Below are 14,525 nucleotides of genomic sequence, written 5' to 3'. Positions count from 1 at the left end.
CGCAAAAGTCTGCATGTACACACCCACAGCCACACACTCTTCCATTCTCTCACTTGGTAAGCAGGTGGCGTGATCACAGTTCAATGACACATTTCAGCCGGGCAAAAACACCTGGGTGTGTGGAGCAGGGCTGATGAGGGGTGTGGCCTTAGGAGAAGAGCTTGGCCTTGGTAAAGTCCTACAGACTACACATCCAGTGCCTGACATTCTGCACCCCTGAATTATAGCCTTAATTTCCACTAGGGAACTGAATTCAAAAGTCTGTAGTACATGATTTTATGATGGGAAGAAGGTTCTCCCAGAGTCTAGTAACTACGTAAAGTTCAAAGGGCAAGAGTAGAAAGCAGCCTTGGAAGTGCATTCGTTTGGGGGGGGGGGAATAGATTTTCAAGAAGAATGCATTCTTTGCCTGTATTTGGTTGGGCGACATTCAGTAGCATGTAGATACTTGGCTCCCCAGAGAACTGCATATTCAAGTGTTCACAGTGGCTGAAATGAATCCTGCACAAATGAGCCAGGCCGCTTAAATCTCATTGAACTGAATGGCTTGGGAGCAGCTTCTGTGTAGGATTTCTGCCCATGGAAGTTTACTAGAAAGAGGAGGTAGAGATTCTTTGGAAGGGAACTGAGTACACATCAGCCGCTTAAAATGCAATAAGGTTGTTTCTCGGCACATTTTTATTATTATTAATTATTATTATTATTATTATTATTATTAATACCCCGCCCCTCTGGCTGGGTTTCCCCAGTCACTCTGGGTGGCTTCCAATAAAATATTAAAAATACAATAAAACATCAAACATTTAAAACCTCCCTAAACAGGGCTGCCTTCAGATGTCTTCTAAAAGTCAGATAGTTCTTTATTTCCTTAACATCTGATGGGAGGGTGTTCCATAGGGTGGGCGCCACTACCGAGAAGGCCCTCTGCCTGGTTCCCTGTAACTTTGCTTCTCGCAGTGAGGGAACCGCTGGAAGGCCCTCGGAGCTGGACCTCAGTGTCTGGGCTGAACGATGGGGGTGGAGACACTTCTTCAGGTATATTATTTATATTAATCACTGCAATGATATCCCAACCTTTCTGTTGCTGTACACATAAGAAAGCAGGTGGGAATGTCTTCATCCAATGCGTTTGGTTTCCTGTCCCTGCAATCTTCCCAACTCCTGTTCCTAAAGATGCCAGCTGAGCATGTATCCACTTCAACTTAACAGTTTGGGGATGTCTGGAGTATATGCTTGCAGCTGTGCTTTTTGTTTTTTCCTTTAATGTAGGCTTAAAGAACTGCAGTGCAGCCCTTGTTTATACTTTCAAGCATCAGCATATCTGCTTTTCAACCTGTGGTATTTGTACAAAGCTTTCCATGAAAAGCTTGCAGGGTAGACAGCTCTTTAAGAACATAAGAAGAGCTCTGGTGGATCAGGCCAAAAGTTCATTTAGTCCAGCATCCTGTTCCGACAGTAACCAACCAGATGAGCATAGGAAGCCTGCAAGCAGGGTCTGATTGCAGCTGCAGTTTCCTGCGGTTTGCAGTAATTGGTATTGGGGGTGTTTGGGTCTCCTCCCCAGATTGTCTCTCTCACCTAAAAGCTGTAGAGAGGAAGGGAAGGGCACCTAGCTGCGTGGCGGTTGCTGTGGTTATTCCTCTCCGGAGATCCTGAGAAGTGTTGCTTGGGTCTTCTTTAATTAGCGTGGTGTGACTTCTAAAGCCCATTGGTGATGACGATGGTAAGCGGCATAGCTATAGCCAGAGACTGGAATATTTTGAACAATAGGATGTATAACCATTGCTTAGAGGAGACAGAAGAGATGCGGGAATTCCTGACAAGGAAGGTCAAGCAAGTGAGAAAGACAAAGGATAATACTGACAAGTGAAATAAAGGGCACTATTTTCTTTTAGTAAGGAGATATGCAGAGGAAAGCAAGGTATGAGAGATCTCTGTAAGGCTGAATGCCGTTTGCAGGAAACTTGGCACTGCAACCCTACCTACTCAGAAGTAGGCCTCATTGAGTTTAGTAGGACTTACTCCCAGGCAAGTGTGCATAGGATTGCAGCCTAAAGCTTTAACTTGCTGTTCAGTTATGGGATGATGATGATGCTTATTATTATCATTACTGTGTTACTATTTTTTACAAATCCAGGTAGGGCTGTGAAAGAATCCTGTCTGAAATCCCGGAGAGCCATTACCAGTCAATGTAGGTTGTACTGAGCTAGATGGATCAATGGTCTGCCTTGGAATGAGGCAGGTTTTCCCCAGCTGTCTTCCCTTGGGATGCAAAATGGAAATTTAAAATCTACTGTACTTTGATGGGATCCAAGGAAACCTTTATTCCGTTGTTTGTGCAATCCGTGTGCTTTTCTAGGAGGAGTTTTTCACTTCACCCAGTCAGCATGCAGAGTAGATTTTGAAGCAAGGCTAACACCCTTTACAGGTGAGACTGAATAGAGGATTCTGTGGCACCACACCTGGGCACTCAACTGAATCTGAAGCAAATCAGCCTACTTAACCTGCAGGGAACTTCTTCTACTTGCCACAGACAATCAGTTAATTTGAAGCCTGGACCAATGCTTGTCAGCCATATACATGTGACATTAAGCGATGTGTAATGTGCCGTTCTACAACATACGTTTTGAACGGCCCACTTGAGATATTTTTACCCATGCTTTAAAAAGCTCAGCTGCACATGGGAATACTTTTCTGGGTACAAGAGACAGGGCTGTAAGAATACTCATCTGCAGTAGTCTTTCCTCTATCAGCTCCTTGCTAACTGACCCCCCTCCCACATCCCCAGGAAGTCCAGGACTTCCTCGGTTGTTTGAGTAGTACCTGTCATTTTTAGAGCACATGGCCACAGGAAGCCCAATTGGGACCCACCTTGGCATTAAGATTTCTAGCACTAGTTCCGTGGGTCAGGTTGAAACTGTCCCTGTAATCTTATCCTATTTTGAAGACTCCCATTTATACCAAATGCAGCCTATTTTTGTTGTAGCAGAGGCTGTATTTCCTACCCCAGTGGTTTCTAAGATGAGATCTCTAAACCACCAGACCCAGCTTCTCCTCCAGATGCTCCATTGCATTAAAAAAAATAAAATCTAAAAATATATGTAATGTCTTTTTAAAAACAAAAAAACTCAGTTTGTGGTAAATGCAGTTCCTGAAGGAGGAATCCTGGGAATGCTTAAACTTGTATGTCTTTATATCAGGGAAGGGGAACCTGTGGCCCTCCAGATGTTGTTGGATTACAATTGCCACCATACCTGACTATTGACTGTGACGGCTGGGGCTGATGTTTACCTATATCTGCAGGTTTCACATCCCTGCTTTATATAAAATATGTGATATGTGCTCAGAATATGTTTTGAATCACAGAACAAGAGGTTAGGAATGGATGGCTTGGTCTGTCTCTGGTCTACATCATTTTCATCTGTGAGCTGTAGGTCCATTCTGTCCCATCTTCACATTTAATAATAACGATAATCATCTGCATGAAAATGTGCATTTCAGTAAGTATTTTTAAACTATTTTCTCAAAATTTAGCATTTCTAAAACTATTTTCTCTCTCTCAAAAAAAGCCACTGTTAAAAATATATTTTCTTCCCCCCCCCCCAACCTGAGAACTGCACTGCAACTTTTTGGGAAGTGAGAAAAGCAGCAAATCACCATGTTCCAGTCCGCACAATGGTCTGCGGGGTGGGGATCAGATCAGTTTGTAAAATAATTTGCAAAGATCAAGTATTGTTAGAAGAGAGGTGAGAAGACAGGCATGTAGAAATAGATGAAGAGAAAGAGAAAACGTTCCTGAATAAATAAGGGATAAAGACGTCGTTCACAGGAGCTGCTAAGCTTTAGCTGGTTTCTTTCCTCCCTCCCTCCTGGGGTCACTCTCTGCACATTTCGTTGGTCATGAGCAGCCTCAGGATTGCAGTCCCTCCAAATGCTCCTATTTTCCAGGACAGTCCCAGATTTACAGAAGCTGTCCCAGTTTCTGATTTGATCCTGGAATGTCCCGCTTTCCCCTAGGACATCCTTATTTTCATCAGAGAAATGTTGGAGGATATGGGATTGTGTAAATTAGGACCCAGTGGTGAAAGCGAGTTGGCATAGGCAGGTACAAAAGAAAAGCCCAGCTGAATTAGACAAGGGCCCATCTACCGGTAGTTCCACATTCTGTTCTCATCTGGTAACAAAAGGCACAAAGTTCTGGTCTAAGTCACACTTGTAGCATGGGAGCATTGCTGTAAGATTTACAATGTTCATTTCACACTCTGCTATTGCCTCTGCTGGGCTGGCTCCCTGACACAATAGGTGGGCCAGGCAGAGCACTTACACTATTTTCTTCTTTCTTGAAATGTATTATATTAGAGTTAAATTGTCTGTTTCTTTAAGAAAAGGGGCTGACCAAAGATATAGGTGAGGCTAGGGCTAGATGGGCAAGGCAGATGGAACTACAATGAAGTACCATCATGAGACTTTTAAAACAAAACCTTATACCTCTGGCGGGACCCAATAGAGGTGGCAGGCAAGAAAATTCAGAGGTGCAAAGCGGTATGTCTCTGTAAAAAATTGGATGGCTGTTTTGGCCAGTTAGTCTGTACCACTTCACTTAATGGTTTTTTCATGTTAGTAAATATTGTTTTACAACAACAGCATACAATCAATGAAAAGTTAGCTGGTGCGGCTTGTCTGCTAAGATAAAGGTAAAGGTAAAGGTAAAGGGACCCCTGACCATTAGGTCCAGTCGTGACTGACTCTGGGGTTGCACGCTCATCTTGCATTATTGGCCGAGGGAGACGGCGTATAGCTTCCAGGTCATGTGGCCAGCATGACAAAGCCGCTTCTGGCAAACCAGAGCAGCACACGGAAATGCCGTTTACCTTCCCGCTTCCTATTTATCTACTTGCACTTTGACGTGCTTTTGAAATGCTAGGTTGGCAGGAGCTGGGACCAAGCAACGGGAGCTCACCCTGTCACAGGGATTCAAACCGCCGACCTTCTGATCAGCAAGCCCTAGGCTCAGTGGTTTAACCCACAGCGCCACCTGGGTCCCTGTCTGCTAAGATACTGAGCTACAAATCAGGAAGCCTCTGGTTTTAATCTTGCCTCTGCTGTGAATTCAGTAGGTGGCCTCAGGGCAAACCACTCTGTTGCAGCTTCAGATATGCTGCCTCCATCTGCAATAGAAAGGACTGTAATACCAATTTATCTTGTCTGTGTCCCTCCAAATGTTGCTGAACATTGGGACGTGCTGTCTGAGGCTGATGGGAGCTGGAGTTCAGTTCAGCAACGTCTGAAGGGCCAGATTTTAACCATTCCCTTCTCTTCCTTTCAAGACTGGTTACAGTTACAAAGTGAATTGTTTTGATTGCTTGAAAGCATCACCACCACCTTCATGTAATTAATATTTTCAGAAGACAATTCTGTTTGACCTACGTAATTGAGATTTGACCATGGAAAATTTAGTCACACCCATAAATAAGTTTTCATTTCTTCTTCCCCTTAATACACTGTACTGGCAACAATTAGCAAATCTGGCAGGGCAGCAAGAGAGGCTTGTTGTGAATAAGACAGAGACTCCACTTCAAACTTTCAAGTAGGTGAATCGAGTGTGACATCCTGTGGGGCACACAGAACGTGAGGGGAAATGGGGACAAAGCAGCAGGGGAATCCGTCATTCTTGGAGCAGTGCTAAAATAACAAGCAAAACAATAGCCCTTCCCTTCCTTTGTAAAATGCAATGTTTGCAGGGAGAGAAACACAGTTAAAGAACTGGAGTTGTACTGCTTTGTTTGCTGGAACAAAACAGAGAGAAAATAATGCTGCTGGTTAGCAGTTGTAATGGGCTCCAGTCCCTCCATACAAAGGAAGGGGAGTGTATGGAAACTCTGTAATTGAGAGGAACCTGGTCCAAATAAAACAACACTTTGGGAAAGGCAGTTGTTTGCTGGAATGTACATTAGCAGGAACTTTATGTGTTTGGTGAAACTTGCTTTTCCTGGGTTCCTGATTGCACAGAGAAAGCCCTACATGCATGCACATACAGTAATGGGATCTACATGGGCTCCACGGAGACCTTTTTACTGAGCTGGGGGCAGGACCTGCCTTTGCAATCCCGCTTTCACCTCTATACATTTTTCCTTGCCCTGATTACATTATGGGTCAAGGGCCCATCTTGAGGCTAATTCATTGCCTTACATGCCTGTGTATCTCATTTGTTTCCCCGTTGTTTAATGACTTTTTATGAAAGGTTTCTCAGCAGAATGCATGTTGAAAATGTGTTTGCATTGATAGTGTGTAATACGAATGTTCCGGCTGTGGCAGTCCAGCTGCAGTGACTCATTTGCACAGACAGAACCATTTCTTGATGTGACAGTCAGCAAGCAATACTTGCACACATGCATAAAAGCCTATGTTTCCCTATAGAGGTATGAACTCCAGGTAACAAAAATGAGAAACCCTGATGATTTAAAATGAATGTGTTTTAACATTTACTTGGTCCCAAAATGAACAGCCTTTTGATTTTTCTCATTGCTCTCAAATCACTGCGTCATGTGAACAAATTAGTGGCTGGAGCAAGTTCAGGGCCTTAGGTAACCTCAGAATTGGAGGTTGGTAGCCCCTGAGGCATGAGTTCCTTTCATTTGAGAACTGAGCCAGCTGTATGAGGCTTTCAAGAACCAGCCTTCAGCGGCTTCACCTCACAAGGGTTAAGTTTCTTTGAGACTAAGAATTCCATACCGATAATTGCATGGCCAGATGCAATGGGTGCTTCAACAGCCTCGCTTCATTTACAGACGCTTCCTCGTGTAGCTAATATTCTCTCTGTCCCTTTGTTTTTCATTTGAGATTTTGGCTGCCACATAAACAGCAAAAAGCCCTCTTGTTCGCATGATTTGGCTTTGATATCTTCACACACAGCCCTCTTCCCCAGCCCTTCCCTTCTCATCTTCATCTTCAGAACAACTTACTCCAGACTCCCGGAATCTGGGTGTGTATTGCACGGTGCATTGTAGCCTTCACTTGAAACATGCAAACTAAATACCACTAGGAAAGATGTAGATGTGTGGAAAGCTTTTTATTTGTTAAAAAGAAAAAGGGAAGCAGGGGACAGGGAACCCTCCCTTCCCCCAGCCTGGCAGGGTTTTGTGGAAGGCCAGACATGACTTTTCTTGGCAGCTGCTCGGTGCTGCTCCTAACTTAGACTTCGAGGAGGAGGATTGGGCTCTTCGATCACATGAGGTTCTTGCTGGCTGGATAGAAGGGAAAGGAGGAGCCTGGGAACAATGGCATGCCAAGGCAATATGTTCCTGTTAGGTTGTCACTGAAGATGCCAGATAAAACATTTTCTTTTTCACATGGATACAAGAGACACAAAAATTTGCCTTTTTCATGGTGGGCTATAGTTCTTGAGATAAGGCGCAGCCACTGTGTTCTACTAAAGTTTATTAACAAGGATCCTGCCAGCTATTAAAATGGATTTATTTATTTTTTGGTTTTTTTTTTTAAAAAAGTTGATTGCCTTCCTCTTGGAAAGACTAACCAATTAGCAGTGTCAGAATGGTTCCAGGATGTCTCGACAAACTTTCTTTTCATGAGAATTGCTGCTGCAGCTGCCTATCCCCTCCATGATTACTCTGGCATCTTATTTTAGTTTCTACCTCTTGATGAGCACAATCTTTGATTAGGGGAGGGATTTAGGTAAGTATAGTGAAGAGAGGGATGGGGAATAGGAGTTCTTAATTGTTTAATTTTTTTTTAAAAAAAGTGGTTTGATTTTGACAACAAAAAGCTTAAGCAATCAGCACATTTTTAAATGGTTTCTAATTCCAATGTAGGGGACATGTGGATGGAATTTAATGGGGAAATTCACACAACCCCATCCCCCCAAGAGCAGTGCTTTTTTTTCTAAAAAAATGTTTAGGGGTACTCTCATTTTGACTCAAGAAAACCATCATTTTATAGTTCAAATCGGGAAAAATAAATACAGTAAGTGGACAAAAGTACAAAGATTCACAAAATGTTTAGGGGTATGCATACCCCTGCGTCCCCCAGAAAAAAGCACTGCTCAAGAGCATAACCAAAAGAAAAAGGTGTTTTTAAAAGGAATAATCTTAAGTAGCGATAGCCAATGAGGTGCCCTTCAATTGTCTTTGGACTGCAACTCCCTTCATCCCAGTGCTCTATGGTCAGGGATGATGGGAGTTGTAGTCCAGCAACATCTGGAGGGCCTCATGTCCTCTACCTCTGCTTTAGCATGGACCTCTGTTTATCATGTGACAGAATGGTAGGGAAATTGCAGAGGAATATGAATAAATAACGTTGATTTCAGAAGATTAAAAACAAACCGGCTGTCAGGATGATGGAAAGGAGCACACACATCATGCTCTCTCCACCTCTGTGCTCCTGTCGTGTGACAATGAATAGCATATTGAGCAATCTCTCAGCCTGAAGTACTGACTAATTTGGGAACACAGGAAATGAATGATCCTTCGAGTACTATTAAAAGTAGGAGAAAGGGAAATTTTAATCAGACACACGAAGCACAGAAAATGTACAACCTGCTAAGCTCTTCAAGCGACAGAGATAGGCTGGCTGTGAGGGTCTTAGGCCAGAATGGAACCTACAGCAATCAAATGCTAAGCTTCCATTTGCTTCAGTGAGAGGGGAGAGATGTGAAATTGCTCACTTTCCCCATCTACCCAAGTCCTATAATTTTTCTTTCTGAGAAAATGGTCTGAACAGGGGCCAAAGGAGCTGAAGTAGCATTGAATGTGTTTATTCTGCAATAACAAGTCACCACCTATTTCCCCAGCCTGTAATTTTCAGCAATTAGTTGTTTTGTTGTACACAAATTGGTTTAAATTTTATTTTCATTCAGGGTCTTGTTCGAGTAAACATAATTCCCCAGGGATCTCTTAAATGTTAGGAAGGAGACCTTCTAAAAGAGGCATTTTTTTATTTCCATTTCGTGCGAGAACATTTAGGACTCCAAGAATCGTAATGTGCATATTAGGCTCATTATGAATGAATAAAACATCAGGAAAACAAAATGGCATCGGGGCTTTTCGTGGAGCCAGAGAAATAGACGCTGTTTAGTGAACAAACCTCAAGGGACGTGGTCGTTTTAACATCACTGATTAAAACTGAATCAGAATGTCTGGAGTTGTACAGGGAGTGGTTAAACAACAGGCTTTCAGCTTTCCAGTATCTCAACTGGAGATCTCTTTATGAGATGTGTCATAAAACAGCATATTTAGCTTTGAAAAAGACACAAGCTTCTTCACGGAGAGGAACTGTGGCAATTTGGAAGAATACCACAGCACCAACAGACCCAGACTCCAAGCCTACTCAGGCAGTCATTTTACCATGCATTCATATCAGATATGTGGCAAAAATACTCCTTTCCATTGGCAGGATGGTACAGATGACCAAACTTCCACAGATAGTTTGATCATCCAAATGGGTTCATGCCTTTTGGGAAATTTGTGGGTATGTTCACTCAAATCTAAGTTCCGTATTGTGCATACTTTTGCTGTTTTCTTTTCTTCTTCTTTTGCAAGGAGCAAAGAGGGTAGGGATTAGGGGCAGGTAGGCAGCTGAAACAGGAAATTGGAGTGTGGTAAGTTTAGGAAGGAGAAGACAAGGCAAATGGTATTAGCTGTGTGGTAAATTAAGAGGGACACGGGTGGCGCTGTGGGTTAAACTACAGAGCCTAGGGCTTGCCGATCAGAAGGTCGGTGGTTCGAATCCCCGCGACGGGGTGAGCTCCTGTTGCTCAGTCCCAGCTCCTGCCAACCTAGCAGTTTGAAAGCACGTCAAAGTGCAAGTAGATAAATAGGTACCACTCCGGCGGGAAGGTAAATGGCGTTTCCGTGTGCCACTCTGGTTCGCCAGAAGCGGCTTTGTCATGCTGGCCACATGACATGGAAGCTGTACGCCGGCTCCCTTGGCCAATAATGTGAGATGAGCGTCGCAACCCCAGAGTCGGTCACGACTAGATGTAATGGTAAGGGGTCCCTTTACCTTTTTAAATTAAGAGGATACCCATTACTAAGATTACTAACACTATGCCATTTAGGCCAGGTCTATTGCATTTCATTAATTGAGTTTTCTTGGTTGAATAGCTCATTCTTCTAATCTCTTTGAAGCACCTTACTATTAATCATCACTTTTCACTTGGATGCTCCTAATCCTGTGCAGACTTGGTTTAAGTTCTGCACATTTCACACAATCTCTGAATGACATGGATTCACTTTCCATTTTCATTACTGCTCTTGGGATAATGTGTGATATACATCTCCATGGCAGCTTGTAAAGGTTTTCAGTATGTTTCAAATACTTAGAAATTGCTGATGTTTTCATTGGTGATGTCTCTCGTTCACCCTGCTCATTTTCTCTGAGCTTTTCATGCTTTTGGTAGCCATTCAGTCTTGCCCTTCCTTCTTCCACAGGCATGTCTATCAATTGATTGCAATATTTATATCTGCCTTCAAAATGGCAGATAGACAAGTGATAATTCTATAAAATCAACATATATAAAATCCATAGGAACCATACAATTTATGTAGTAAGTTGTAGTAGCACCTGAATTTACCTTTATTCAAAAGGAGGTGAGACAGTCATAGATATGGGAATTAGCAGGAAATGTCTGGAGTGGATTGTGACACTTGTGAACAGTTATGAAAGAGATGCAACTGGGCTGCTTGGCAAAAATACCCCTTCCAGGTGGGAAAGAAATTAATCAGAGATGTGGGTCACACCCACAGCTTCATTTAAATCACTCTTATGCCACTTTAACAGTCATGGTTTCCACCAATGAGTACTGGGAACTGTAGTTTGTTAGGTGCTTGGAACTGTAGCTCTTTAAGAGGTCTCTTAATGACTCTCAGCACCCTTAACAAACCATGGTTCCCATGATTCTTTAATAGAAGCAATGAGTGTTAAAGTGGTATAAGGATGCTTTAAATGCATTATATTATATGGGTTGTTGGAAAGACCATACAATTAGAGCTCTGAACCTACCTGAGGTGGGGAGGGAGGGAGCTAAAGAGTGAGCGAGCGGGGGACTAAATTCATAAGCCGGGGACATACATTCAAATAATTTTGTATAATAATAATAATAATAATAATAATAATAATAATAAATAATTTATTTATACCCCGCCCATCTGGCTGGGTTTCCCCAGCCACTCTGGGCGACTTCCAACAGAAACATTAAAATACACTAATTTCTTAAATATTGAAAGCCTCCCTAAACAGGGCTGCTGTTTTCCTTTTTTACAGAGGGCGTTCCTCAGGGCAGGCGCCACCACCGAGAAGGCCCTCTGCCTGGTTCCCTGCAACTTGGCTTCTTGCAATGGGGGAACCGCCAGAAGGCCTTCGGAGCTGGACCTCAGTTTCCGGGCAGAACGATGGGGGTGGAGACGCTCCTTTAGGTATACTGGACCGAGGCCGTTTAGGGCTTTAAAGGTCAGCACCAACACTTTGAACTGTGCTCGGAAACGTACTGGGAGCCAATGTAGATCTTTCAAGACCGGTGTTCTCGGCGGTCCCGGCGGTCGCTCCCAGTCACCACTCTAGCTGCCGCATTCTGGATTAGTTGTAGTTTCCAGGTCACCTTCAAAGGTAGCCCCACGTAGAGTGCATTGCAGTAGTCCAAGCGAGAGATAACTAGAGCATGCACCACTCTGGTGAGACAATCTGCAGGCAGGTAGGGTCTTAGCCTGTGTACCAGGTGGAGCTGATAGACAGCTGCCCTGGACACAGAATTAACCTGTGCCTCCATGGACAGCTGTGAGTCCAGAATGACTCCCAGGCTGCGCACCTGGTCCTTCAGGGGCACAGTTACCCCATTCAGGACCAGGGAGTCCTCCACACCTGCCCGCCTCCTGTCCCCCACAAACAGTACTTCTGTCTTGTCAGGATTCAACCTCAATCTGTCAGCCGCCATCCATCCTCCAACCACCTCCAGGTTCTGCTATTTTGTCTTAAGAGCCAGTGCAACATAATGACTGTGCTATAAATCTAGGAGTTCCTGGTTGCTGTGCCATGAACTCAATAGAGGCAAACCTGTCAGTCTCTCATCTGCTAACATTTTTTTTGTTTGCTTATTTATCCTGTAAAACATGCCAAAGCAACCACACTGGAAAAACATCAACAAGAAAAAACAATTAAAATACAATTCCATACGTAAAAGCAACTCCATATAGAAAAACAATTTAAAATGATTTCATATCCTGTACAGATGCATACTGGGATCTCCATTTAAAAGGCTTGTTGGCTTTTCTGAACGTGGAGATGATAATACTGACCTACCTTATAGGTTGAATGTAAAGATTCCAACAATATAATTGGGATAACATACCACTGAATATTGCAGGATTTTGTTAATACGTTCTCACTGAAGAATTTGTGTTTGTGACCCTATGACATGCTCTGAACCCAAGTCACAGTTGTCACAGGTATGCCCCATTTTGTGATAGATATATGGTCCTCTCCCACTCCCCCATGTGTTGTTCCTGGTGTGAAAGCCAGGTCTGGTTATGATAACATTCTGCTTTGAGAGCGTCAGATCGAATTGGTATTCACACAAGCGTGATAACATCCCTTATCAAGATCAGGCTCTGAGCAAATGCACCGCTGATTCTGAATGGTCTGTTAACAGGATTTTGGAAAGATTCCAGAGGACAAAAGCAAGAGCAAACGTCTCAAGATACTTTGAAAAAGAACTCACTTGTCTTGTGTTCCCATTGTTTTGGATGGTGTTGGATTGTGAAGTGCATGTTGGCTTGTGGAAGTGTGTGCCTTTCCTTCTTTGTAACACCCCCCCCCCATGTGCTAAGCATATGAAGGGATAATCATTAAACTACTGAGGAGTGGTGCCAGGTTGCTGACCCCAGCTCCACCCTTGGGTGCTCCACTGGTCCCACCCCAGGAAGAAATATGCACTGTTAAAGGCAACACACAGAGCTGTTCACATGTTGGCTTCCATGCAGTAGGGCCATCGTATGTGACTAAACAAGGATGAGTAAAATTAATTGGACTGAATGCCATGTTGGCCCTACCTACAGTAGACCCACTGAAATTAATGCATATGGCTAATCCATTATTTTCAATGGGTCTTCTCTAAGTAAAAGTTATAGTAGTTGGATATTAGAATGTAAGGAGGCACCATTTCATGTTTTGCCCTATGCTCAATTTATGCCCTGTGCTCACTGTTTCTGTTCCTCTGATGTTCAACTTCTTCCAAAAACTATAATATGTACCATTGCCCGCTGTCATGAAATTACATAATTCATGTAACTAATTACGTCAGTTATATATAATGAGATTGTCATCGCACTATTCCACCCCATTCATTTCAATGCAAAAGGAAATGTGTATGGAGGGGGACGACGACACAATCAATTATGTGTTCTTTGCACACCAAAAGGAACAAAAAGAAACCTCAAACTGCTTTGAAGTTTTTTCTTAGAGTCAAGTGGTAGATCAGTTTTATTGAATGAAAAACGCTGGCAACAAACCCCAACATACCAATTGTATTTGCTGAATTGATTCCCCTTCTGGGCTTGGGACGAATAAGTGAACACTGACAGTTTCCACTCCTGTTCTGTCAGAATTTTCTGACATTCCTATTGGATACAACCCACTCCTTTGGAAAGTTGACTCTAGTAAGTTCATAGTCTTGGAAAATGTGCCTGGAGGATCTTTTTTGTTGTTGTTGTTTTGGAGATTGCTGTACATTTACTTTTTTGGCTGAATGTTTGAACCTGCAAGTTCACTCTGTGCCCTTGAGGTTCTGACTACACATCCAGCCTTCAGCAAACACATTTCTTGGTTTGCACCAACTTCACCTGAAGCATGTGGCCAGCTGACCTCCCAGGATGCTCCCCAAAATCTCAGCCTAGAAGCAAAGGCTGTTCAAAGAAGCTGCAGGATGCTAATCAACACCTCAGAGAGCCATTTTACACAGAGCAGATTGCCCTGGAAATGATTTCTATGTGCTTGCCGTATGATGTAACCGTTTGAAACGCAGCCTCAGTGAGGTGTGAACTTTGGGGTCATGAAAAGTCAAAAGAAAATAGATTTCACAAAGCATTCCCACAATCTATGAATGTTTTATTGTTTGAACTCTGGAAACCTGAAACTAAATTGCTGAATGTACAAATGTATTCAGCTGCATGCTGTTGAAGGTACATAATGGATGTGAAATGGAGTTAAATGTGTAGGCAACAAATGGTCGGAACTGAGCAATAGATAATATTAGGGCTAAACTATATGTGACACTAAACACATCACTGCAAGTACCACAAACTTTTCAGGAAAAAATATAACTGGCAGATGTGTTGGAAGTCTTATTTAGGAAGAAGATTGCTGGGATATTTTGTGCTTTCCTCTTGTTGCAGTCATCCCCCCCCCCTGCAAAAACCAAACCCACTTAGAGTCTAATATGAACTTTTTGGGGGTGAGTGGCCGTGCTAGGACTAGAGATGCAAAATTTCTGGACATTTTGAAGCCCTGATGGTTTTGCA

The 14,525-nt window shown here is 43.0% G+C and overlaps 1 protein-coding gene across 7 annotated transcripts in view; it reads left to right on the top strand.

Annotated features, from left to right (window-relative positions):
- Positions 1 to 14,525, top strand: part of PLCL1 (phospholipase C like 1 (inactive)) — a 196,995-nt gene that overhangs the window by 108,029 nt on the left and 74,441 nt on the right. For 2 of the 7 annotated variants that reach the window (XM_088651757.1, XM_088676972.1), the window contains one exon: positions 2,360 to 2,428. The exons of 4 other annotated variants lie outside the window; for them this stretch is intronic. Coding sequence is in view for 1 of the 3 variants with exons in the window: in XM_088676885.1 (XP_088533011.1) it covers positions 3,483 to 3,500 (18 nt within the window). In the remaining 2 variants the exon portion in view is untranslated. Of the gene's footprint in view, positions 1 to 2,359; positions 2,429 to 3,473; positions 3,501 to 14,525 lie in introns of those variants that run through there. One more of the 7 variants, XM_088676885.1, reaches the window with a different exon arrangement.

Source organism: Zootoca vivipara, chromosome 1 (assembly GCF_965207765.1).
Source record: "Zootoca vivipara chromosome 1, rZooViv2.hap1.1, whole genome shotgun sequence".
NCBI classification, from domain to species: Eukaryota; Metazoa; Chordata; class Lepidosauria; order Squamata; family Lacertidae; genus Zootoca; species Zootoca vivipara.
This window is presented reverse-complemented; position numbering and strand designations above follow the sequence as displayed.